Below are 27,063 nucleotides of genomic sequence, written 5' to 3' on the forward strand. Positions count from 1 at the left end.
CTCCAAACAATGAAGGCTCCACTTTACTAGAACTGGCCAGTAGAGTCAATGTTTACAGACTGGTTGTAACATTTATTTTACTTTGTCAAAGATTCTTTTCTTTTGGATTAAGGCTATTTAAGGGCTGAGCATCTGATTTATAGAAAATCTCAAGTCTTAGTTCTCTGTAAAGGCGAATGTAAAAACATCACAGTGAATGGGATTACTTCTAGTTCAGGACTGCTATTACCACAAAAAATAAAGGTTGAAAAAACTGGTGTAAACATTCTTCCCAACTCTTATCTTTCGTTATCTGTTTCAGCTCTATTTTACATCCCGATGACAGATCACATTTGTGGTTTACAGCTCTGGGAAAGAATTGTTGAATCATCCTCCAAAATATCAGTTGACAGTCACTTCGCTTTGAACATCCAGTTGGGCTGGGTTTTTTCATAGTATTGGGATTGCGACTGACAGATCTCACTGTGTCTTTGTGCTGAGAAAGATTAATTGTTAGTATTTAGTGGTGAACAGTACATGTGTCAAGAATAACTGTGAATTACACACTGTCTGCCCACGGCTCTAATTAACCAACATTGCTGGCACCATACGGAGCTGCTGCTGCTTTTGCAGCCAGAGAGAGTGGAGGAACACTGTAAAAACTCATCACAGATCACAGAATGTGTGAAGGATAGATACAGTTTGTGAACGGCTTTTGAGCTCATGCAGCTAAAGGAAAAATAACTGTGTTGCAGTAAAAATGCATTGATCGGAGTAAGGTTGGAACTGTACAGTCTTGGTTTGCAGCCAGCTGTTGAGAGAAGGATTCGTACAGGCAACGAGATAGCAAATCTCAAACTCAGGCGGTCAGGAGGTTTCTACAGCATGACACTCCACATCATACCTGTCCTGCATCTTTATTAGTGTGGCAAGGTAAAATCCTGTTCTTTGAAGTGTGAGTACTACAGAAAACAGTAACTGCCTCTCGGTGAAACACACAGTGGAGATCTGCAATGTGAGAATACAAACATTGGAGCTTGATTACTGCCCACATGTTCTATTTTTATAGCATTGCTTCTTATTTCAAAACAATATCTAGCATCTTGTTTCGAAGATTTTGGGGATTTAGACACAAGGTAAACAACCATTTTCTATACAGTCACATTTATTGCTGTCCCCTTTATTGACATTTTTGCACAGTTTTCTCCCGTCGGAGTTGCAGTTTTCATTGTTTCTCGAAGGTGAATCTCTTTATTGGTTATATTAGTTTGAAATATAGGGCTTATATTTTAACATTATAGCTGCAACAAATGATTATTTTCATTTTTGATTTATCTGCTCATTATTTTCTAGATTCATCGGTTAATCATTTGGTCTATTAAAATGGCAGAAAATTGTCAAAAATACCCATCACAGGGCATCCTGGTAGCTCACCTGCTAGAGCAGGCGCCCCATGTACCGAGGTCCTTGATCCAGCAGCCGTGGGTTTGAGTCCCACCTGTGGCCCCTTGCTGCATGTCATCCCCCTCTCTCTCTCTCTCTCTCTCTCTCTCTCTCTGTCTCTCTCTCTCTCTCCCCCCTTTTCTTGTCACTCTACAACTCTCACTATATCCATCACAAGTTCCTAGAGCCATTTTTCTGCTTTATTTGGTACACACTGGTTTCACAACACTGCATACAAAAGTTTGACCATGGAACAAAAACAACCAGTAGCGATGACAAAAACATGTTTTTCCCTCTCACAGCCACGTCTCCCAGAGCAGCTCCCTGGAGGAGGTTCGTCTGGACGGAGACAAGTTTGTGCCACCAGCTCCCCGGAAGGTGGAGATGAGACGAGACCCAGTGCTTGGCTTTGGATTTGTGGCAGGCAGTGAGAAACCCGTGGTGGTCCGCTCAGTTACACCAGGTAACGTGCCCCAGCTGTACGGTGAGCTGAACAGTGACTCACTTGATCCGTGGCCATTATCAACAATTTCACCAAAGGAGCTGAAGTCCCCCTAAAACGAAAAGGAGAGAGTAAAACCCACTCAGGCTGTAGTTTACGTTGATGATTCATTGATTTTAAGAGTGCTCAATGATTAAGCATTCATTAGAGCCTTGAGCCACAAGACAGGAAACCAAGAAAATCAAGAAAAATGACTGTGCACCGTTAATAGCACTTAACTCTTGTTTGGTGTATGTTGGCAGGGGGTCCATCAGAAGGCAAGCTGATCCCAGGGGACGAGATCATCATGATTAATGATGAGCCAGTCAGTTCAGCACCCAGAGAGAGGGTTATTGACCTTGTCAGGTATGACCACACACTAAGGTGAGATGCCAATTGCCTGCTTTTAAACCCGTTGTCCGTCACTGTGCAGTGCCTATAGAGAAAAAGTGATCTTAATTAATTGCAAATATAAAACACATTTTTACATAAGTATTCACCCCCTTTGATAGGAGGCACCTAGAAATCACAGAATTAGCTAAATTGAGATCACACGTGTGTAGTCAAATGGTTTGTAGTATAGTTACATGTGCATCTGGAGACAGTATTGTCAAGTAAACCATGACAACAAAGGAAAACAACTGATTGAAAAGCACAACAATCCATCAGTGGATGCATACGAGATAATATCAGTGTCCAAAAGACGCCCAAGGGAGGTGAATACTTTAAGCACTGGAATTAGTCCATCACTGTACTTAGGTTTAATTTCTTTAATTTTGTTTGTTTTTATTATAATAAAACATATCATTTAATTACCCATTTTTAATGGTACATTCAGCCACCTGCTCCATTCACCATGATTTAGCTGTATGCTGGTGTTATTGTTTCTTCATGCGTCTCATTAGATTAATATCACTGACACAGTTGAGTGGCTGGCTGTGAGCATTTGGTCCTTGTATGACCTGTGCGGCAGTCTGTAAACAGTACATTAAGCACAGGGAGAAGTGCCCATGTGGCCATTCCTTCACAGCTCCTGTGGCCTTGAATGAGCTCAGTCTCTGCAGTAAAACTCAAGGCAAGACAGGCCTGCCAGGAGCATGACTGGGGCACAGTGTTCCTCCTGCTGCCGTCTACCACGATCTTTTTTTATTTAGTTTTGTTTAAATCTCTAATAAAAATTTAATCTTTCATTAAAAATATGTTTTGTGTCTTGCAGGAGCTGCAAGGAGTCTATATTGTTGACCGTCGTTCAGCCGTATCCAGTAAGTTTCTCCATCTTCTATGAATGAAAATGAGGGCATTCCAATAGACTGTTTGTGTGTTTGCGGGGCTGATTTTTTGTTGATTCTATGAAAGCAAGTCAATAATCATGCCATATGTTTGTGCTGGCACTGTATCAGTAATGCCTTTGCTGAGTGTGAGAGCCCCGCTAACTCACAGGGAGTCCAGTCACTGCAGTCTTTCCAAGTCTTCTCATTTTGTAGCGTCAGATCCTTGCAAGACCTCAGATGAACCTGCCACATCAACATTTACAGTCAAGGAGCACCAGATGGTGGTGAACACACAGTGCCATGAGCATATATTCGGCCTTTGTTTACAGTTCACATAATGTTCACATAATAAGACGGTGCTCACAGAAAATGACATATACTGAATGAAAACTGCTAATTCTCTATACACTGTGACAGTAATTATCATGTGTTATACCATGCAAAATTTCCTAAAATGTGAAAATGTGTAATGTCTAAATACATCCACTCAACGTGCATTTGAATTACCATTATGTTCATAGTGTTTCAGAAGCTCAGCATGATGAGTGTTTAGTAGCTTTTTTTGAATAAGGACTTGATTTGCAGAAAAACATGGGTGTAGTATTCCACAATACTCAGAGCACCAAGCAGCTCTTATAATCTAGCCTATAATTGCTTCAGTTTACTAGCCATTTCTTTGCAGCCTCAATGACACACCGGCAGTGAGGGTGTCCTCCCTCTTATGCCCTCATACAAAACCACCTTAATTGCATCAGCAGCAAGTGGAGAAATGGGAGGTTGTCATGTTTCAAGAAGCGAACATGTCCTTGTGAAGCTGAAAAAATACATGACTCATCTCTAGACTAACTGATTGTCCTTTAAATCTTTTTTCCCCTCTTCTTTCCCTCCAAAAGTCGCCCAAATCGGCATTCATCAGCGCAGCCAAAAAGGCCAAGTTAAAGACTAATCCTGTTAAAGTCCGCTTCGCTGAAGAGGTCATCATCAATGGCCAGGTCCCCGTAAGTCACACTGGACACTGATTCATTCAGTACACATCAAGGCTCTGAACAGGAGACGACAGCAGCAGACTTCTAAACCCTAAAAGCTGGCATAGAGCAGAGTGGAAATATTAGAAATCACTAACTGTAAAATGAAGACACGCATGAGCAGGAAAGGATCCTCCTCTTCATACTTCTTTTCATCACACTACCATCACGGGGATGAAATAGAGAGCATGTGGGTATGATTGACAGGAAAAAGAGGGGCACTCTCCCAGTGGGCTTCCCTGATTTGTCAGATGTGTCACACAGGGAAGAGTTTTTTTAAGAGAGCAACAACAAAGTCAGAAGACTATCAGGGAGCAATATGCTCTTGAGCACAAAGGGCAGCATCATACATAAAAGCAGACAGTGATTATTAAGGAAGATGCATCATTGTCTTACTTTCACTACTATTTTGGCTCAGTGAAAAACGTCATGGAAATTAAATATAATGTGTAAAAGAAGCACAATAGATCACACACATGTTTAAAGACATACTTTTGGGAAATATGCTAATTGTTTTATTGCTGGAAGTTAGATGAGATAATCAATACCACTCTCATACCTCATCTGTATATCTGTTAAACATAAATCAACCTACCAGCATCTTTAAAAGCTCACTAATTATGTTATATATTGTTTGTTTAGTGTGTAAAAACATGTGTCTCTATAGGACTATATGCTAAGCCAAGCTAACTGTCTCCTGGAAGAAAGAAAGCAAAACTGTGTATTTCCTTTATTTTTCTATTTTTCCTTTATTCCTCAGTCATTCCCATATGGAATTCTTGAATGTGTTATCATTTTCTCCCACGGGTCCTCTAATTAGAGACTTTTCAAACCCAAATCCCAAGCACCTAAACTACAGTCTATAAACACAGCTTTCAATTAGAAAAAGTGAAATGTGTTGATCAAATGATTCTTATTCCATCCTCAGGAAACGGTGAAGGACAACTCCCTTCTTTTTATGCCAAATGTTCTGAAGGTGTACCTGGAGAACGGGCAGACTAAATCATTTAAATTTGACAGCAACACATCCATTAAGGTAGGTGCCATAGAAGAATCTTGCTTCACTATAAAATGCAGTTGCATAATCTAAAGTGATGTTCAGCTTAAATGTTGAATGTTATTCACAGTTGCACTGTACATTATAAAGTGCCAACTCCTCTCTTTGCTTGGCCTTCAGAATGTTATCTGAACTTGAATTATGATTCAAACAAAAAGCATTTTGAACTTAATTAACTGTGGAGCAGGGAGCACTTGGTCAGCAATTTCCTTCATTAGTTGAAATTTTGATTATAACTTCAGTAGTGTTCAGATTTTTTTATGTGTGTTCAGCTGTGAAAATGATTTATATTCACGGCATTGAGCTGAGCGTGAGCAGGCTGCTGCATCTGCACGGTTCTCATATTGTATTAACTATGACTTTGTCCGTGTGAAAGGATGTGATCTTGACCCTGCAAGAAAAGCTATCCATTAAGAGCATTGAGCACTTCTCTCTGATGCTGGAGCAAAGAGCTGAGGGATCTGCCAGCAAACTCATGCTCCTGCATGAGCAGGAGATGCTAACTCAGGTGAGGCACTAAACAGGAGAGATGTAGTTAAATAATAGACTTGATAATAATACACCTTGTTTTCAGTAGACAGTATTTTTGTATTCATATAACAGGAGCAAAACTGCAGGCTCTTCATCACTTTGACTGGCTAAACATGAAAAATGCATGAATAGTTTGACATTTTGGGAAATATTTACTTTTCTTGCCAAGAGGTGGAGAAGATCAATACTCAATAATCTCTGAAATAGTCCCCCAAGAAAACCACTGCTTCTGTTTTTACACTTAAGTTTTGATCTACAGAGGTGCTTGTAGGTGCTGTTTTATCTTTGAACAGAGCCAGGGTAGCTGTCTCCTTGTTTCCAGTCTTTATGCTATGCTATGCTATGCTATGCTAAGCTAAGCTAACTGATCCTGGCTTCAGCTACATATTTTAATGGACAGATATGAGTGGTATTGATCTTCTCATCTAATTCTCAGCAAGTAAGCAATGAAATTATTTTCCAAAATGTCAACCTATTCCTTGAATCGCTGTCAAAGTTGTACATTAATCCTGACATAATTTTAGCTCATATCAAATTTTGCCTGTAATGCACTGTCCGTGTCTATCTGAAAAAAAGAGAGAGCAGTGTAAGCACTTGATAGAAGACATTTTGCAGAAGCAAACTCTTGTCTTATGGGACCCTTCTTATCTTCCGGCTTATGCTCTAGGTGACACAGAGGCCAGGGTCACACAAGATGAAGTGCTTTTTTCGCATCACTTTTGTCCCAAAGGATCCCGTGGACCTGCTTAGGAGAGACGCAGTAGCATTTGAGTACCTCTATGTTCAGGTAAATATCAGCAAATGCAGATAACACTGCAGAAAAACACACAATATAGTTTAGTTGAAAGTTTCTGAAGATGCTAATCTGAAAACACCTCAAGACAGGGACCTAGTCTAGGCTTTAGGCTATAATAATAACCTCAGCAAGTAGTAGGTGTGTTGTTGTCTTGCATTTTGTGATAAGAAACTTAAGTGTAACCTCCTCCTCTCCCTCTCCGGCTCCTCCAGAGCTGTAATGATGTGGTATTGGAGAGATTTGGGTCAGAGCTGAAATACGACACGGCCCTCCATCTGGCTGCCCTGCAAATGTATATTCTAACCATCAATACCAAACAGTCCCAGAAAGTTTCCCTCAAGTATATTGAGTAAGTAGATTGGATTTCACATTGTGCCATGTGGGCTGGAGGTCATTTTGTTGTTTCTCATGACTTATTCCAGTTGTATAGGCTGCTGCTGTACAATAAAGCAAAAAAAGATCTCACTAGTATTGTTCTACTGCAGTGTCAGAAGATACATCAATGCTGGTTAGTTAATGATTCTCTGGGTGAGGTAAATTGATCACCGGTCAAGAATGATGACTTGAGTTGAGTTTGTCACAGTGATTGAGTGACCTTCTTTAATCTTTATGAATTGTGGGTCCGCAGGAAGGAGTGGGGTCTGGCACTGTTCCTGCCTCCTGCTGTGCTGTCTAGCATGAAAGAGAAGAACATCAAAAAAGCCCTTACTCACATTCTCAAAACCAACCAGAACCTGGTGCCGCCTGGTAAAAAGGTAGTGTGCCACCTCTTCCTTTTTTCTCTCTCCACCTCTGTCTTTGCTTTGCACTACATCTGAAAGGACTCGTGACTACCACCTAGTGGAGTGTTGAATTTCAAAATAATGGTGCTGGGTGGTCGTTTGAACGGATCATTTTGTACACCTTACATCACATTCTGCTGTGAATAGCTCATTTAAATGATTCCAGTCTGTATCTTATCCTACATCTCTTGTTTCCTATCCATTCCAGCTGACCGCCTTGCAGGCAAAGGTCCATTATCTTAAGTATCTCAGTGACTTGAGGCTGTACGGAGGACGGGTGTTTAAATCCACACTAATTGTGAGTGAAACCGTCTTGCTATATCACATCATATGCAGCCAGCATGTGACACAAAAAACACACCAGTTCACACTCTGTTCTTTTACACACAGAACGTGATATATGTGCTGACTCTCTCTTCCCTTTTTACAGCAAGGCGAGAAGCACACAGAGGTGACGTTGCTGGTGGGGCCGAAATATGGCATCAGTCATGTGATTAACACCAAAACCAACCTGGTGGCACTTCTGGCAGACTTCAGTCATGTCAACCGCATTGAGATGTATACAGAAGATGAGAACAGAGTTAGAGTTGAACTACATGTCATGGACGTCAAGGTTAATAAACCTTCTGCCTTTTTTAAATATGCATATGCTGACTGGTTTTGTGAATATTTTCTATGGTTTTACCCAAACAACACCAAGTCTGTTTAGCAGTCATTATAGCCTCATTCTACAGCCGCACCCTCCCATTTATTTTGCATTCATTGTCATCTGCTTATCTGCCTCTTTCACAGCCCATCACTCTCTTAATGGAGTCTGTTGATGCCATGAATCTGGCCTGTCTGACTGCTGGCTACTACAGATTACTGGTGGACTCTAGGCGCTCCATCTTCAATGTGGCCAAAAACACAGACAGTATGGAAACAAGTATGTCTGAAATTCACAAGATGACTCATCAGAATGTGTGAAAATAGACCTGTTACAATTTTGATTCCTCTTTGCAGGCCATGCTGCGAGAGTAAAGCAGAACTACCAGGCCATTGAGTGTACATACAGCACACCGCATAAAGGATGTGAAGACAGAAACCATCAGAGGTGCAGCCAAGATTATTCTGACCAGGAGTGTGAATACCTCGACCACGGGAGATGTGAAGGCCAACCAGTGTACATAACCGAGATCCACCAACCCCAGCACTCGATGCACATGGCAGAAAGAGTGGAGTGCTGCAGAATCCCTTGCTCCCAAATGTATTCCAACGTACCAAGGCCCAAACCTCAAGACTCCTCCAGGAGTGCAAAGGTCTCCTTCATATTTGGAGATCCACCCTTAGACAGTATAAACCCCCAAAATCTGGGCTACCAAAGACTGATGGATGAAGGCCCAGAGATTCTAGACAATCACAGCCACATGTATAGGCGTCTGGAGGAGGACTTTAAGATGATGGATGCCATAGAAGACGGGGACGGTTATCAGTACTCCACCAAAATCTTTGGTCCTACCGAATGCATCGAGGAGCCGCTGCTGCACGATATCTGCTACGCCGAGACAACAGATGACGCAGAGGATGAGGATGACATCAGCTGTGAGGAGGACATGGTGATGAGTGACATTGACAAGCCTATGTTTCTCTCGCTCTCAGGGTCCAGCGATGACATCATTGACTTGACCTCCCTCCCTCCCCCACCGGAGGGTAATGACGAGGAGGACAATGACGTACTGCTGCACTCTCTTAACCTGGCCATCGCTGCTCCTCCTCCCGGCTTCAGGGACAGCTCCGACGAGGAGGAGCAGCAGGGGGCCGGGACTCGGGCCCAGGGGGCCTGCAATGATATCCCAGTGTCTCTCATAGATTCAGTGCCCACACACAGAGCAGAGGGCCACGGGGAGCCTCTAAACGATGCAGTGGTGTCCACCTTACAGGCACTCGAGGCCCTCGCTGCATCTGAGGAACAGAGTCCAGCACAGTCCGAGAGTAGCACAGGTTCTCCTTACACTATTGTAACGTTCATCCATTAACACTGCATGTGTTCCAGCCATTCACTTTTGATTTGTTGTTGTTGATTTTTTTCAATAAAGCCCATTTTGTTCTATGTTTCCATTTGTGTGAGTATTTGTTCATTCATTTGAGCATGCAAACAGTTGTGTTCATCACAGCATCATTCATTTTGTCATGATTTGTTGTTTTGAGGATCATTTTGTTTTCTCAATTGCACGCTGCACAATGTCAGATGTTGGTTGCTAAATATAGAAAAAAATTAAAACAAATAATTTTATTGTCATCCACAGCTTCTCTATCAATATTTTATAGATGCTTTAATTTGGCACTTGGGATGTTATAAGTGATGTATACTTATTATTGTTAGTGTTAGTTCAAAGTAATCATTCACTCCTCCCCCCTCCCCTTCATGCTGAATTACAATGTCATTACCATGATCTATATTGGACTCATTCCCTAATCTGTGATATTTTTCCCGTGCCTCAGATGAAGTTGTTAATGAGATGTTTGTCTTTCTGTGGTACACAGGTGTAGAAATATCACGAGCATTTAGTCCAGAGTCCTCAGATTCTGGCAACGAGACAAATTCCTCTGAGATGACTGAGAGTTCCGAGCTGGCCACTGCTCAGAGACACTCAGAGAACCACCTGAGGATGCATGTAGCCATGGCAGAAGGCTACCACGCCGTGAATGAGGAAAAGACAGAGGTCACTGCGCCTAGCGACGGTGGCGCAGCAGCTATGCAGTACAATCCCCAGGAGCGTCAAGAGGAGGAGGCGAAATCATCTGCCGTCACCTCATCCCAGATTTTTCACTCAGATGGTGGTGAGATGGAGCCAGAGACAATGGAAATAAAATCCGTCAGTGAATACTTCACTAAGATGCACATGGGCTCAGTAATGAGCAGGCAGAGAGGAAAGCAGAGGGAGGCAGAGAGCAGAATCCAAGCAGATACCTGTGAATCCTCTGATAGATCTCACGTTACTCAAGACTCAGCTAAAGAGGAGCCCCCTCATCTCGTTGGGAAGTATAATGCTTTCACTGTGAGAGATTCCTATTATATGAATCAACTTGATCTGGGGCGAACTCACTTTAAAGACAGACATCAAATATGGCAGCAGAGAGTGCCTGGAAACAAAATGGCAGAAAATCTCTCTCCAGAATGTGGGAATGACTCACTGGCTTCCCACGCAAACAGGTTGACAGTAAAGGGAGAAAAACAGGACTCAGATGAAAGAAGCCAACACTTAAATGCCCATCTCAGCTCCCCGGCGAAAGGGCCCGTCCCTACAGAGGGAGATTCCACTTCACAGGATAATGAGCAGCAGCAAATGAAGATTGCGCCGTCCGAGCAAGACGTCACGAGGTTGTACGAATACCATGTGAGCAAGCGCATGTCGTCGATACAGAGTGAAGGCGTTCACTCTCTCCAAAGCTCACAGTGTTCTTCTATAGATGCCGGTTGTAGCACAGGCAGCAGCAGCTGTGTCACTCCCATGGATTCTCCCCTTTGTGCCACAGACAATATGCATGTACTGTCAGAGTCCTCACTCAAGGGGCTGAGTTATGTAACTGCTGAGGAGAGAGCTTACGGACCCCCAGGTCAGGGGAAGGTTGGCCATCCCATGGACCCCACCCTGCTGAGGAAGATCCATGCAGCAACCAGTGCTGAGCCTGGGTTTGGGATTACACGGGACGGTAGTCACAGAATGCCCAAGATAAAAGAAACCACAGGTAAAACTAAACAGGAGGGTGCTCTCTCTTATCTGTCAGTGTAAATGCATGAAAGGAACTAAAGGGACATTTACTGAAGTCACTCACTGCATGCAAATAAGGGCAGGAAAATATTTGTATATTGTCAGTTCACACAAATTACAAAACACATTTGCTCATCTACTTCTTGGCATACAGCCATGCAGATAGTTTTATCTGCTCAGGTTCTAAATTAACTGTCTCTGTGACTTCCATTGGATTTTTGGAGGCTGTACTTTGCACAGTGCTTTGAATTAACATTAACGCCAGCATGCTAACATATTCACAATAACATACTGGTGCTGATGACCAACAGATGTTAACAGTGGATTACGTGGATTTTATTATTATTATTATTATTATTATATGTTTCTTTTTTAGTTTTTATATTGCTGTGAGAGTTACATATTAAGTTTAATTCAGAGACATTGCATGGGGATGAAAAGGAAAACCTTGGCAAATAAATTTTGAATAATAATAAAATAAAAACTATCTGCATGGCTAGAAAAATATTTCTGTAATTTGTATGGACTGACTAAACCCTCTGGCTCTCAACCTGAGGGTCGGGGTAAGGGTCCCAAGATGAATCAGATAAATAGGGATAAGGTGATTAAAAAATCTATTTATACTTTGAAATTCTTTCATTTTCTTTCATTTTTTCCCTCTAAAATCCTTCAAATTAAACAACCTGTGACCAGGGGTTGCAAGTATGTGATGTTTTAAGGGGTCACTACCCAAAAACATTGGGAACTGCGACATCAAAAAATTGTCTTGCCCTTAGTTGCCTGCAATGTGGACATTTCTTAAAATGTCACTTTTGTTTTCCTCCAGTTGAACCTTTAGCAATTTGGAAATATGCAAATTCTGAAAAAGATTATTATTACAGATTTCTGTATATCTATCACATATAAGTATATAAGCGTTATTATTAAAATGTATGAAAGTTTATTACAGATGAACATGTGATGTAGGGAGATGCTTAACAGTTCTCTTTGTTTTCCTACTACCCCTAGTGTAGCTTGCACACAGCGGAAGAAGGTTGGGGAAGAGTCATCTTTAGCTCTCTGTAATGAGACCAGTACCACCACCACAACCATGTCACCATCATCATTAAGAAGTAGCACAGAGCCCAGTGGGCTAACACAGGCCAGCCCCGAGTCCGACCCACACGCCCTGGCTTTCTCCTCAAGCAGATCTTCATGCGACCCAACAACAGGCAGCCTCAGGAAGCCACGCAGGGTTCGGATGCTCAGGAGGAGCTGGAGCACCATAATGCCAGGTTCCAGGAGCTTAGAAGCACTGTTAGATAAGACCAAAGCCACACTTACAGGGAAGAGTCGTGGTCAGAATTTCCAGTCTCAAGATCCCCCAAAAGTTCAGAGGATATTCTCTCCCAAAACCTTGCCCAAGAGCTTTTCCCAGGGTTCAGTTGCGTCTAACTCATCTGGTAGAAGGCTGCTAACAGGAGCCTCCCTCTTGCTGCCAGAGTCAACAGCACCAAGGCTGGATGCAGGTACATGGAGGTGCCGTGGACCATTCAGTCACTGCTTCCTGCGGAGAAAGACAAATGCTGATGGTGATGATAAAGACAGAGAGATGCCCTCACGTGCTCTGTTCTCTGTCAGCTCGGTTTCTTTCAGTCGCAAAGACAACGCAATCATGAAAGCTGACTATGAAGCCGGGCGGAGTAACATGGCCACGGCTATGAATGACATGAGCCTCAAAGCAAGGCTAGCTCGTGTAAATTCCATGAAGGGAAAAACCTACAGCCTTCACACAGGGTTCGCACTTGCACGGAAGGATGCCTTAGAGATGGTCGGCGTGTTGCGTTCCAGCGTCGGCTGCTTGTGCAGAAGCGGGAAGCCTGAGGTCAACAAGGATGACCTGGATTCATTCTCCCAGCTGCTTTTCATGCAGGCCAAAGTGCTGAGCGGCGCCTGCAGTCAGATGGCTGTGGAGTACAGCAGCCCAGAGGAGTTACTGCTCACTCTGACACACAGCTTTCACACACTCTGCTGCCTGACGCAAGCCTGCATGTCACTTGTGGAAGGCCTGAGCACCGAGAGCGAGCGGCGCAAGGTGGTAGCCAAGGTGGACGAGGTTGTCATGAACTACGTGTGTCTGCTGAAAGCTGCTGAGTTGGCTTCGGGAAGCTCCCCCAGTGACCAAAGTGTGAATGCATTGACACATCACTCTGCCACCATGTCTGCTATTATAAACACACTAACTCACTCACTGACAACACTGCTCAACAAATAAACTGTTGTTATTTTGTCCTGATTATTGATTTAAAGCCATACATAAGAGACATAGGTTTTACGACCAATGTGAACTGCTGTGAAAGAAAAAATACTTGCCTTGTGTATACAATATTTTATTATGTAAAGTAAAAGTAAAATTATATGAAACATTACAGTTTTAAATAGAATATATAAAGAAGCATATGACCCTCCTCTCAAGTATATTATCTAATATTACATAATAGGGATTCTTTTAATGATTTATTGGTTATATTAGGGGCATAACATGTAGATTATTACAACCTTATTAGTACCTTGTTTATAAATTGTAAAACTATATATTATGTTGGATAAATGCATTGCATACACTATATACAGCTCTAGACAAGTCATTGCACAGGATAAGACATGATCAAATAAAAGTAACGCATATGACTTTTTCATCTGCTGGATTCACGTTAATTTAAAGAATACTTCACACATGAACACTGAGTACTTTCCTGTTATTTTTTGTCATCATTAAAAAGATTAAAACTTTTAAAAAGCCTTATCTCAAATAATTTTGTCTGTGTTTTAATAAACATGAGTTTGGTTGTGTTTATTACCAACTTCTCATAAAATACCTTTACATTTGTATCTTATTTTGCTCGTCGTACATGCAAATTCATAATAATTTATTCTCTTTTCAGTTGATTCCTGAAGCATTAAAACAGAATAACAGGCCGAGAGAATGACTTCTCTAGATTATACAAGTTTGCTGCTAAAATTTCATTATTTATACAAAAAAGTTGCAAGACCAATGTTTATTTTCATAACTATATTTAATAATTCATGATTTTACTATTTACTCAAGCCTGAGTGGTGGTAAAGCTTTTTGCATTAATGATGATGATGGCCCATTTCACTTACAGGGCGGGAGAGAGTGTTTGCACAGCGTTATGCGCTCATGCCTCTGAGTGTCTACAGCCATGCCAGCAGCTCTGTGAGGCTGTACTTTGACCTAAATGCTAATGTCATGCTGACATATGCTCACTGTGACAGTGGCAACGTGTTGATGATTAGCAGGTAATGTTTTCTTTGTTCATCATCTTGGTTTAGCTTGTTAGTAAGCTAACCTATGCTAATTACCACAAAACACACGGAACTGTTGAGTCTGATGGAATGTAATTAGTTAGTTAGATATCCTGCAGGGAACATGAATGTCTGAATCAAATTTGATGGCAAACCATTAAATAGTTGTTGAAACATTTCAACCTCAACGTGGTGCTAGAGGAGAAGTCAGGGGGTCACCGATGTCTGTACAAAATTGTGTGACATTCAATCAAGTAGATGTTGATATATTTCACAGGAAGTGAAAACTTTGACCTTCCAGTGACACTAGAGGTAGAGCCAGTGAATCACCAAAGTCAGTAAAATCCAAATTGCAAGTCATCCAAACTAAAAAACTAAAATGTCAGCCTCATGGTGGTGCGTCAGAAAAAGTCAGAGGATCACCAAAGACAGTAGAAATCATCCCGTGGGGACCATGAATATCTGTAGAAATTTTCATTGCAATCTATTTAATAGTCGTTGAGATATTTCAGCGATGGCTAGACAAGCACACAGCGTCATTCCTAGAGCCATGCTGTATGGCTAAAAGACACTTTGTTATCATGCCTTTTTGCTGTGAAAGAGGATGATCAGGTGGACGCTATTTCTAAAACTACAGTGCCAATTCCTGCTTTGGGTTTCTCAAATAAATAGCCACACATACTGTCTGGACAGGTCACGTCATAGAGCCGCAAAGTGGCGACAGATTAAGGAAGAAGATTCTGTACGGTTCCAAAATAGCATGTTTACCAGGCAAGCTGTTAAACCTCAACCCAAGTATAGGTTTCAATTTCCCCTGCAGTCTAATCAGAAATGAAACATCTATTTTTACTGGTGGTTGAATATCAAGAATAATCCACTCCTCTAGCTGTGCTAGTATAATGTACTATAAGGGGCAAAATGATCCTTCTGTCCTTAAGGACAGCTCTTCACAGTCATCTAAGCATGAAGCACATGTTCGCCACACTATTTAACATTCAACAGCAATCTGTCAACCATTATCACACAGTCAGCATAAAAGATGGAAGATTTGGATGTGTGTGGTTTGTGACAATAGGGAAGTGATGCTGGTTAATTATACACATTATGGGCTAACCCAGCCACCTGTTACTTTCATCCCATCACCTAACATCAGTGTTACAGTGTTCTTTCAGTACACGATCCAACTTGACAACATTGCAGGACCTCTTTTCAATCTCTCACGTGAACAATGTTCTTCCACCTGGTAAGTATCAGTTACCATTGTTCGTATACTGTATGGTATTATAATCGCATTCATACTGTATGTAAAGTAATGGCAGTTTGGCTTGTATGAGAACTCTATTCGTGGTTGTATTATGAAGTAGCATGCTGTACATACCTAACTGAAAATGGGGATTTTAGCATGTGATTCTGCTTAATATGTGCATTTGTTTTTAGTTATGTAACAGTTCCTAGTTGCATTATGAAGTATCCTGTACATATATGACTCAAAATGTTGATTTTAGCACGTGTTTCTGCTTGTTGTGTGTATTATTAGCCTTCCACCTGCACACATTGCTCAGTGAACCGCTGTGTGTTTCTATACAGATGTGTGTGTCACTGCTGGGCCTGTGGTGTTGTCTCTCCATATCGACAGCGAGCATTTCTTACCCAAAAACTCTGCCATGCGATGTTAGTAAGACCAGCAATGGGAGTGTGGTGAAGGTGGACTGCACTGAGAGAAGTCTCAAAGATGTCCCCTTTGGCATCCCCAGAGACACCACCAACCTGACGCTCACCATCAACCATATTCCTAAATTAAACTCCTCCTCCTTCCAAGGTCTGGAAAACCTGACAGAGATTGACATGAGGTGCAACTGTGTGCCCATCAAAATCGGTCCCAAAGACCGCATGTGCACTCAGAGTGTGACAATAGAAGAAAATACCTTCACCAGCCTGAGGAATCTGCGAGCGTTATATTTAGATGGCAATCAGCTCTACAGTATACCTAAAGGCCTTCCTTCAAATCTGATCCTGCTGAGTTTGGAAGTCAATCATATTTATAGTATTTCTAAAGCAAACCTCTCTGAGATCAGAAATATTGAGATGCTTTACCTCAGTCAAAACTGCTATTATCGTAACCCATGTAATGTTTCCTATGAGATAGAGGATGGTGCGTTTTTGCAGCTTAAGAATTTAACATTGTTATGTCTCAAGTCAAATAACTTATCCTTTATTCCGCATCAACTACCCACAAGTCTGAAAGAGTTGTATCTCTACAACAATAACATTCAAAAAGTCACTGATGAGGATTTCAAAAACCTAACAAACCTTGAGATTCTGGATATTAGCGGAAACTGCCCTCGATGTTACAACGCTCCTTTCCCATGCAACCCATGCCCGAATAATTCACCGCTTAGTATCAGCCATACGGCTTTTAAAATGTTGACAAAGCTAAAGACGCTCCGCCTGCACAGTAACTCTCTGACACGTGTGCCATCCGAGTGGTTCGCCAGCACGAAGGAGCTCAGGGTGCTTGATCTCTCATCAAACTTTTTAGCGGGAGAGATAGGAGTGACTGGCTTCCCACATTTCCTGGGCAAACTGGAAGAACTGGACCTTTCATTTAACTATGAGCTGCAGAGGTATCCTCAAACACTGAGACTGAGCTGCAGTTTCTCTTCCCTCAAATCCCTTAGAATTCTCAGAATCAAGGGCTTTGTGTTTCAGCAGCTAAAGCCAGAGAGCATTGCTCCTTTAAAACCTCTAACAAATTTGGAGGTTGTAGATCTGGGTACAAACTTCATTAAAATGGCAAACCTTAGTATTCTGATGGAATTAAAAAGCTTTAAAATCATCAGTCTGTCTGACAACAAAATATCCTCCCCCTCTGACGGCCAGGAAACTGTCGGTTTCTCTGAGGGAGAGCCCATGCAATGGTCTCCCATGCTGGCTGCTGCTCAGTACCAAAATAAGGAAGTGAGAGAGATTCATTACTTCAGATATGATGAATATGCACGCAGCTGCAAATACAAAGATAAAGAACTTGGAGTTATTACATCATTTGTCAACAGGGAATGCAGTCAGTTTGGCAAAACCCTGGATGTGAGCAGAAACAACATATTCTTCTTGCATTCAAGATTTTTAAATCTTGGAGAGCTGAGATGTCTCAATCTGTCTGGAAATGCAATGAGCCAAAGTCTGAATGGCTCTGAATTCACCAATCTGAAAAATTTACAATATCTGGACTTCTCCTCAAATCGCCTTGACCTGCTCTACTCTACTGCATTTCAAGAGCTGACAAATCTGGTCATCTTGGATATAAGTAACAACAACCATTATTTTGAGTCTGAGGGCTTGACTCACATGTTAAATTTCACAAAAAATTTGAAAAATCTCAAGGTCTTGATGATGAACCACAACAAGATCTCTACTACCACCAACACTGAGCTGGAGAGTCAGTCTCTAGAGAGGTTAGAGTTCAGGGATAACCGGTTAGATATGTTGTGGAGAGACGGGGACACCAGATATGTCAATTATTTCAAGAAATTACTTAATCTGACAGTCCTCGACATCTCTCACAACAACCTCAATTTCCTTCCACGGGAAGTGTTTAGGGGTCTGCCAGACAAACTGTCTGAGCTATACATGAAAAACAACAGACTAAATTCATTTGAGTGGGAGAATTTACAATTTCTGAATTCTTTGCAAGTCTTAGATCTCAGTGGAAACAGCTTAACTACTGTTCCAGACCTGCTGTCAAACTGTACCAGATCTCTCAAAAAGCTAATTTTACATAAAAACCAAATCCTAAAACTCACACCAGATTTCCTCAAGGATGCCTACGGCTTAAAATATCTGGATCTTAGTTCTAATCACATACAGCACATTGACAAATCTAGCTTTCCAGATAATGTTGTTAATCAGATGGAAAAACTGCTTCTGCACAACAACAGATTCCTGTGCAGTTGCAGTGCCACTTGGTTCATCACGTGGCTCAACAAGACCACAGTAACCATCCCCAAACTGGCCACAGATGTCTTGTGTGCCTCTCCCGGGGCACAAAGAGGTCATCCCGTGATCTCAGTTGACCTGCTCGCCTGCCAGCACAGCTACCTGTCAATCATCCTCTACACCCTCATGACTTCCCTCATCCTCAGCTTCCTCACCCTGTCCATCTCCAGCCACCTCTTCCTGTGGGACGTCTGGTACATCTACCACTTCTGCAGGGCCAAGATCAAAGGTTATAACCGCCTGTACTCCCAAAGCTCCGTCTATGATGCCTTTGTGATCTATGACAAGGACGACCCTGCAGTGACGGAGTGGGTGATGAAGGAAATGTGTGTCCATCTGGAGGACCGCGGAGACCGTCACCTGACGCTGTGTCTGGAGGAACGGGACTGGATCCCCGGATGCCCCCTGATCGACAACCTCTCCCAGAGCATCCACAAGAGCAAGAGGACCGTTTTCATTCTCACCAACAGATATATTAAGAGTGGCAACTTCAAGACAGCTTTCTACATGGCCCACCAAAGGCTAATGGATGAAAAAAATGATGTCATCGTCCTAATCTGCCTGGAGAAGGTACCTTGTGATTCAAAGTACCTGAAATTAAGGAAGAGACTGTATAAAAGGTCTGTGCTTGAGTGGCCAACAAACCCTCAAGCCCAGCCATACTTCTGGTTCAGCCTGAGAAGTGTATTAGCAACGGAAAGCCACAAACAATACAACAATCTCTTCAAAGAGACACTGTAAATAGAACAATATAATGTAATGCATAGTTCCTTCTTTATTTTAAATGTTCTTAATGTACCTCTGTGTATAAATTACACTGTGAACTTTTTAATCTAAGAACAACAATATTCTTGGCGCTCTTTGCCATCTCCACAGAGGGTTATAACTTTCATTTGTGCATGAGATGACCATAAAACTGGCAACATGTCATGAAATGGGGAAGTGAAACAGATGTACTTCTTCAATTTGCATGCTTCTTTGTGTCAGTGCCTATCTTGTTGAGGGAACTATTCATTTCATTGCTGTTATAAGCAACTTCAGCAGCTGGGAATTTTTTTTTTAATGTGTCTTGTATATTTAAGAGGAAGAACACAGACATTAAGCGGTATTCTGACTTGTGTTGACTTGATAACACACTAGACAGGCATTGTTTTTACAAATAATAATTAATTCAAGGATCACAAGGAATCAATACAGTACATGCACAATGGTGAGTTTTGTTAAAAGAGGTTTCTTTGTACTTTTCAAAGCTATAGAATATATATATATAATGTATATATAGTATAATATATATGCTACATATTGTATGTATAGCAGAGAATACATTTATTGTTTACTCATCAGAGATCTTCATCTGCATGTATTATGGATTTACTGGTTACCTGCATGTGTTTTTAATTGGATGTTTCTGTAATATAATCGTGTTTGTAATTGTATAATGATTTTGTGCTTCTAAGATTTTGATCAACTTAGAACTGCACAAGAAAAATACCTGGACTAGCTGTGTATGCATTTATTTAATACCAAATACACTGAAACTTTATTTTATAATGGAGTGTTCTACATTAAATACAGTACATTAAAGTTTACTCACAACTGTGTGGAAAATAAATATATATATCATATCATTTATTTATTCTGTCAGTATCACCTTCCATTTTTAAAGAGTAACATGCAGCGGTCTGCTAGTGGATTATTGTATACAAAGTCATGCTGTGCAGCCAAACATTGTTCAAAGCCAAAGAATTCTAGTTTCTAAATGTGTTAGGCTGACATTTTGGGATGTGACCATTGACAGTATATATTAGGATGTAACGCAATTCAGTGCAATGTAGAGCTGGAACAAGTTGATATAGAATATATCAGTCTGGAATAAAACACTTTAAACCACCTACAGATATAGTGACACTAGATGTTAAAGTGAGGTGTAGCTTTTGGAGGAAGTAATAACTTACTAAATTAAAAATAAAAAAATTCATAGCGATAAAAAAAGACAACTTAGTTCAGTACACTCTGGGGTTTTGCCGCTACAGCCTTAATTAGTCTGGTATGACCAATAGCTTATGGTGACTAATATTAGCTAACATTGGTAAAGTTCAGATAAATACTGTTGTCTTTCAGTCAAGCCACTGACTTTATAACTTTTGTCTACTTGTGCTACTTTTGCAGTAGCTTTTAGTATTTACCATTAATTGTCATTTGTGGCCATAAAAATCATAGCTGAGCTAAAGTTACATTATACACATACTGTAAGGGGGTTAACCATAGATTATACAGATAAAGTATACTAAGAGCAGTTATTCCACTTGGTTGATAATTTACAGACTACTGCCACCTGCTGGATACATTTTAAATTCTAAATCAATACTCAACACTATCCACACAATACTTTTAATACTAAAAGGATGGGTTCACAGTTTGTTAAAACAATAGTCTGGAGCCCATACATGTTTGAACATTTAAATAGGTTTTTCTTGCTGTAATCATTCCTCCTGTCTATACTGTACGATTGGAAGATATACATTTGACTAACTCAGACTCATTTTAGACTCACATTAACTTTTAGGAAGCAGTCTCTTAATGTTCCGTATGAACAGAAGGAATGATGAAGTTACAGTTACTCCATTTGACTATTTGTATTGTTTATCTACAGACTATCACATGTTGGATGCACGTGCTGCTGCTCTGTCTGTGTTGCCATTATGAGATCCAGCCTGCTGCGTGTAAGCCTGCATGGATGTCAAGGCAATTCCCTTGTGATGTCATACCCCACAATGTCACTAAGGTCCTGTTTGACTGTAAAGGGCGTCATCTGAAAAAAGTACCAAACGGTATAACTAATAATGCAACTGAGCTCAACTTATCGGAAAATTTCATAAAGAATGTTTCAGTTAAATCATTTTCTAACCTGCGGAATCTGACTCAACTCAATCTCAGCTGGGCGAACAAGAACAATGGACTGATCATTGCGGCAAATGCTTTCAAAAATCTGACAAACCTGCATGAACTGAAACTGACTGGCAATTCTCTGAAAGAAATTCCCGCCAATCTCCCTCTCAGTGTGACAGTCCTTGAGCTAAACAATAACAAGATTATGTCGCTGGATAACACCAGCCTTGTTGGCCTAACTAACGTGACACATTTGTGGTTATCCAGAAACTGCTACTTCTGGAATCCTTGTGGAAAACCTGTTAAGATTATGGATGACAGCTTTGCAGTAATGACCAATTTACAGGCTCTAGACTTGTCCTATAACAACTTAACTCAAGTTCCCAAAGGATTACCCCCATCATTGCTCTTGTTAAAGCTGGGTTCTAACAAAATACAGAACATATACGAAGATGATTTCCTTGGGGTGCAAAATTTAAAAACCCTACAAATACAAGGGAACTGTCCAAGATGTCAAAATGCTCCATATCCCTGTGTTCCTTGCCAAAATATGTCTATTCGTATCCATCCTAATGCATTTCACGGTCTGACACAACTTGAGACACTGAACCTGGGAGGAAACTCACTGAACCACCTGAATCCTTCCTGGTTTGAGAAGCTGAACAAGCTTAAACAATTGTTCCTGGCATTTAACTTCCTGCAAAAACCAATAACTGAGGAGGCAAAGTTTCTAACATACCTGCCCAGGCTAGAAAAAATTGATCTCTCGTTCAACTTTGCTCTCAAGTACTATCCTACGACATTAAATCTTTCAAAAGAGTTTTCAAAACTTGTGTCTCTTAGAACTTTGCACTTGGAGGGTTTGGTCTTCCAGGATATTGGGCCGGGCACACTCAGTTCTCTGTATGAGCTCAAAAACCTGTCGGCATTGAACTTAGGGACTAACTTCATTATTCACTCTGATTCCAAAATATTCAGCAAATTCTCCAACCTGAAAATGATATATCTTGCAGAAAACAGGCTGTATCCCATTCCAGTGCACAACCCCCCGCCTCCAAGTGAGGGGTACAATCAGGAGTCAGACCTTTCCATTTCACCGTTCCTAAAACCCCATCCAAAAGATTTCGCTTATGAGATATCACACAGCCTTATCAAGCAAGAGTGCTTTGACTCAGGACGGGTGCTAATCCTCAGCTCAAATAATCTGTTCTTCATTTCTCCAAAGCAATTTGAGGGCTACGGAAATATTGCATGTCTCAACCTCTCGGGGAATGGATTTTCGGCAGCACTTAATGGAACTGAGTTCTCCTTGCTGCCCAATCTGACATACCTGGACCTGTCATTCAATAAGATTGATCTGGCCTATGATTACGCCTTCAAAGAGCTAAGGAAACTACAAGTGCTAGACCTCAGTCACAATGCTCACTACTTTCAAGCTTTCGGGGTAACGCATAATTTAAATTTTACAAAAAATCTTCCCGTCCTGAGAGTGCTGAATATGAGTTACAACTCAATTTCCACATTGACGACAAAACAGATGTACAGCAAATCATTATCAGAACTTCGGTTTACGCATAATAATCTAGGGACTCTTTGGAAAGAAAGAGATGGCTCATATAAGTGTCTTTTTACTAATCTTACTAATTTGACCATTTTAGATATATCTAACAACAGAATTGCAAAGATTCCAGACAATGTTTATGAATATTTGCCCCATAACCTCACCACACTACACTTAAGTCACAACTCACTTACTGATTTTGCATGGGACAATCTGAGGTTTTTCCATCAACTTAAAAATTTATACCTGAGCTTTAATTCTTTAAGTAATGTGACAGTAATAAACTCAAACGTCACCCACACTTTGACTTTACTTGACCTGAGTCATAATCACATTTTCCACCTGGACAATGGATTTTTAAATGGTGCAAAAAGCCTCAAGACTCTCTGCCTTAACCACAACAAACTGACTACCATCAATCAATCCACCTTCCAACCGAGAAATGAAAATCAGATTCAGACTTTGTTTTTGCAGAGAAACCCATTCCAGTGCACCTGTGATTCATTAGATTTAATTCTGTGGATTGAAAACAGTGATGTAAAGATCCCCAGACTGACCACTGAGGTCACATGTGACACACCAGCAAACCAGAAGCATAATGCTCTGATATACTTTAAAATTGACCAGTGTGTAAATGACAGTCAGGCATTCATGATCTACATTCTCACAAACTTCTTCATTATTTCATTTATGTTTGTGACAACAGTTGCTCACTTATTTTACTGGGATGCTTCCTATGTCCTACACTATATGAAAGCTAAGATGAAGGGATACAGCTTCTTGAACTCACCAGACAGTGTTTATGATGTCTTTGTGACTTATGACACCAGAGATCTGCATGTCTCTGAGTGGGTGATGAGGAATCTGCGAGTGAAACTGGAAGAAGAAGGAGAAAAGACTCTTCCTCTGTGTCTGGAGGAGAGGGACTGGCCCCCTGGAGTCCCGCTGGTAGATAACCTCACTCAGAGCATCCAATACAGCCGAAAGACCCTGTTTGTCTTGACAGAGGGCTACGTTAAGACTGGGGTCTTCAAGCTGGCGATGTATCTGGCCCACCAAAGACTGCTTGATGAAAATGTGGACGTGATCGTGCTGCTGATGCTGGAACCCGTACTGCAGCAATCCCACTTCCTGCGCCTGAGGAGGAGGCTGTGCGGGAAAAGTGTCGTGGAGTGGCCGAGAACCGCTGCCGCAGAGCCCTGGTTTTGGCAAAACCTGAGGAATGTGGTCAGAGTGGACAATCAGGTGATGTACAACAGGACTTATTCAAAGTACTTCACCAGCAAATGACGCGGTCATCAGAATAAAGGCCTACTTTACTAAGATGGACAATATCAATATCTGGAGCCTTGTTTTGAACACTGATGTTGTCCTTCACAACTTTTTTCACTCTGTAGAGCTTAAATGGTAAATAATGACAACATTTCACTTCAATATTTTGTTTGATACAGATACAATGATACTGAATGTGATTTATGTGCAAAAATGACAGTATATAAATTAATCATTTTAAATCTGTGACATTTTGTACATGTGAATGTTTCAATCTGTTGTCTGGCCTCCATCTAATCTAGAAAATATAAAAAAAAGTTCATCCAACAAAAGGGCAATTTATTGTAAGTACAAAAGTCACTGCATTCTGTTTTATTCCATGTGTTTATTGCTGTTTTGTTATTAAAGGATCAAAACAAAAACTAAGATTTGCTCAATCAAAAACCAGCAATAATGTAAATTCTGGAGCCACACTTTGTCTGATCTGTCGCTGCATTATTTCCTGGTTATTACTCTGTTTGGCCGCATGGTGTCGCCCCTCACACAGTTTTAACAGTGTGCAAGTTAAATCTAAAACTACTTGACTCTATTCACTCGTAATAAATAACTTCGTAGCCTAACATTTTAGTTACTTTCAGGTACGAATAAACACCTGGAACCGCTATGAAGGCAAACACTTGCATAGAGACAGGAGAAAACTGATAAACTGAGTTTACTCACCTAATCTGACGCAGGTGTTGGCAGCTGATAAAACGCAGTTCTTTTCCCCAAAAATAAATGCACAGACTTGTGCTAAATGTAAAATATTACGAAGGTATATCCGGAGTTTTATTCTTATCAGTCTTTTTAACATACATATTTGTACAAAAGCAGGCTTTAGAGACAGTGGGCGTGTCGTCTGAAGGTGATTTGCATACTGCGCAGTATTTATAGTGTGACTGACGCCAGAGTCGTCACTGTGCTCCTGCGCCAACGAGACGTGCACCCTGTCATTTCTCTGACTAAAAAACCCTGGTAAGTGTGTTTCTGTGATTATTCGACCATATGTACATTTATTTACAACCTTCTTTTTTGTTTAAGCTTCGCTGTCGAATTATCAAATCGCTATTCTTGAGTTTATTGTCTCTCCTCGTGGTCTCACAATGTCCTGCATCAACACTGAACGGTGTCAGCTGCGCAGGATGTGTTCAAACCTACTGGAATTAATCAGAAAATGGCGAAAGTCAGACGTAATTTAACAAAGAAATGTTAGAGTGAGTGAGTGAAGGGCTGCTTTGTTGTGTAGTCTGTCAAACTTAACGAAGCCTGTGTCAGTTCCTTGGATATTCTATTAACGCGTTAAACTGAACCTCATGTATTCTACATGAATTGTTTAAATTAAGGTATTATGTTTATTTGTCAGATGGGTTGGATATTGTTAAAGGCAGTCTGCTCATGTAGACTGTTCAAAAGGGCGGTGGTCCCTCAGCTGCACACGCTCATAACTGACAAAGCTGTTCTCAAGTCAGTCACTAATGAGCCCATGCGGCATATTTTGCATACATTGTATTTTATATTTATTTTTGGAGGCTTTTGTTCCTCGGCCCTGTAGTCTAGTTTTGCATGAAACTGATCATGTAAATGGCTGTCAAGCTCTTAATGCTGACCTCTAGTTTAATTCTGTCCACATGCTCAGGTGAGTTCTGATTTTAAACTGGACTATTTTGTCTTGTCTTTCAGAGCCTCTGCAGACATGGCCGACAAACCTGACATCAATGAAGTCACAACCTTCGACAAGACCAAGCTGAAGAAGACGGAGACTCAGGAGAAAAACACACTGCCAACCAAAGAAAGTATGTGCTGTGCCTAATGACCATTAATCCAAAAAACATGAAGTTGCTCTGCTCCACAACCTTTGGAACTAATGTTTCAAATTTTTCCTCCTTTTTGCAGCCATCGAACAGGAGAAGTCGTCATAATTCAGACCTGCACGCCTATGCAATGTACATTCCACAAGCCTTGGCTTTTTTTTTTTCAACCTTTTCCAACATGTAGTTACTAATTGACAAAACAATGGTTGTACACCCCCCCCCCACCACCACTCCCTTGCCTAGATGTCCCTCTGTACAGTAAGGAAGAGTGGCTTGACGTCAACATGGGTTCCAGGTGTGTTTCTGTGGCTGCATCCAGTATGATGAAGAGCAGGCGTGTCATGAAACAACTGAGGGACCTACACTGTATTTGTAGCCCTACTCTGGCCACTTGTGAATGCTAACAAAGCAGTGTTTTTGTAAAAAAAAAAAATCTGGAAAGCCCAAGTTTGTTAAATATGCAAAATAAAAAAATGTAAATTGACTTGTGTTGTGGTTTGAACTTTATTTGAGTGACAAACTGCCCATGAATTTGACTTTAATCTCAAGCATCGGACAGCATGGGAGTGCTTTGTAGGCATTGCATCTGTCTTCAGTGCCTGTAAAGTTGCCAACTGACCTAGAAAGTGCTGAAAATCTTCACAGCTAAAGCTGGAGTAGCTTACTCCCTTTTAACCATTCTCTTAGCAGCAAAAGCTATGCGTTCCTAAATCTTGTGAGCACTTCAGGGTTAAGATGTGGCAGCAATCCCAGATTTGTTTGACATTAAATTATGTGGGGGGGGAATAAACCCTGACACAAAACAGTCAGCATCTTAATGACCTGTAGTATTTTGCCTTAACATACTTAAAGAACACATTGTACACTTATTATTGGACCAGTTTTGCAGTCTTGTTCAATCCAGTGAACTCAAACATTCATACAGCTGTGCCAGGCCTCACCACTGAAGCTCTAGATGCTTCCCACTGTGAAATTTTAAGACTCTCTCCTGCCTAATAAGATGGGTCACATCCACTTTAAATGGACTTCAGGTGTTGGATTAGGGTTTAGTGTGTGTGTGTACCCTGGTTTCAGT

General features: G+C 41.1%; 4 protein-coding genes and 1 long non-coding RNA gene across 11 annotated transcripts in view; 4 read left to right on the forward strand and 1 right to left on the reverse strand.

Moving 5' to 3' along the window:
* The window catches only part of frmpd4 (FERM and PDZ domain containing 4), a 39,749-nt gene extending 25,853 nt beyond the window's left edge, over positions 1-13,896 (forward strand). For 5 of the 7 annotated variants that reach the window (XM_051404965.1, XM_051404960.1, XM_051404964.1 and 2 more), the window contains exons 3-17: positions 1,725-1,885; positions 2,167-2,287; positions 3,120-3,165; positions 4,068-4,172; positions 5,128-5,235; positions 5,633-5,764; positions 6,455-6,574; positions 6,796-6,932; positions 7,212-7,338; positions 7,574-7,663; positions 7,796-7,978; positions 8,158-8,290; positions 8,368-9,345; positions 9,889-11,094; positions 12,131-13,896. In XM_051404965.1, coding sequence (XP_051260925.1) covers positions 1,725-1,885; positions 2,167-2,287; positions 3,120-3,165; positions 4,068-4,172; positions 5,128-5,235; positions 5,633-5,764; positions 6,455-6,574; positions 6,796-6,932; positions 7,212-7,338; positions 7,574-7,663; positions 7,796-7,978; positions 8,158-8,290; positions 8,368-9,345; positions 9,889-11,094; positions 12,131-13,371 — 4,888 coding nt within the window. In that variant the 3' untranslated portion in view covers positions 13,372-13,896. The remainder of the gene's footprint in view (positions 1-1,724; positions 1,886-2,166; positions 2,288-3,119; positions 3,166-4,067; positions 4,173-5,127; positions 5,236-5,632; positions 5,765-6,454; positions 6,575-6,795; positions 6,933-7,211; positions 7,339-7,573; positions 7,664-7,795; positions 7,979-8,157; positions 8,291-8,367; positions 9,346-9,888; positions 11,095-12,130) is intronic. The other 2 variants (XM_051404959.1, XM_051404963.1) reach the window with 1 other exon arrangement.
* On the reverse strand, positions 1,601-25,003 carry LOC127366159 (uncharacterized). The gene is made up of 3 exons (XR_007885296.1): positions 24,859-25,003; positions 23,657-24,081; positions 1,601-2,339 (listed from the first exon to the last, which is right to left on the reverse strand). It is a non-coding gene; the product is annotated as an uncharacterized LOC127366159 (long non-coding RNA).
* On the forward strand, positions 15,516-20,306 carry tlr7 (toll-like receptor 7). Its single transcript, XM_051404966.1, has 2 exons — positions 15,516-15,666; positions 16,011-20,306. Exons 1-2 carry the CDS (start codon positions 15,652-15,654, stop codon positions 19,155-19,157), a joined length of 3,162 nt encoding a protein of 1,053 aa, XP_051260926.1. The 5' UTR covers positions 15,516-15,651; the 3' UTR covers positions 19,158-20,306.
* On the forward strand, positions 19,483-24,564 carry LOC127366154 (toll-like receptor 8). Its single transcript, XM_051404967.1, has 2 exons — positions 19,483-19,626; positions 21,070-24,564. The coding sequence occupies exons 1-2, from the start codon at positions 19,624-19,626 to the stop codon at positions 24,154-24,156; spliced, it is 3,090 nt and encodes a 1,029-aa protein (XP_051260927.1). The 5' UTR covers positions 19,483-19,623; the 3' UTR covers positions 24,157-24,564.
* On the forward strand, positions 24,987-26,472 carry tmsb4x (thymosin beta 4 X-linked). Its single transcript, XM_051404980.1, has 3 exons — positions 24,987-25,152; positions 25,858-25,970; positions 26,071-26,472. Exons 2-3 carry the CDS (start codon positions 25,871-25,873, stop codon positions 26,094-26,096), a joined length of 126 nt encoding a protein of 41 aa, XP_051260940.1. The 5' UTR covers positions 24,987-25,152; positions 25,858-25,870; the 3' UTR covers positions 26,097-26,472.
* The last annotated feature ends 591 nt before the right edge of the window (positions 26,473-27,063 follow it).

The sequence above is a fragment of the Dicentrarchus labrax genome, unplaced genomic scaffold, assembly GCF_905237075.1.
Source record: "Dicentrarchus labrax unplaced genomic scaffold, dlabrax2021, whole genome shotgun sequence".
In the NCBI taxonomy this organism is placed as follows: Eukaryota; Metazoa; Chordata; class Actinopteri; family Moronidae; genus Dicentrarchus; species Dicentrarchus labrax.

Excerpts from the sequence above, each read along its gene's own strand:
- tmsb4x (XM_051404980.1), top strand. The coding sequence starts at position 25,871 with ATGGCCGACAAACCTGACATCAATGAAGTCACAACCTTCGACAAGACC. Across the intron at positions 25,971-26,070 it reads CACACTGCCAACCAAAGAAA|CCATCGAACAGGAGAAGTCG; the intron begins GTATGTGCTGTG and ends TCCTTTTTGCAG.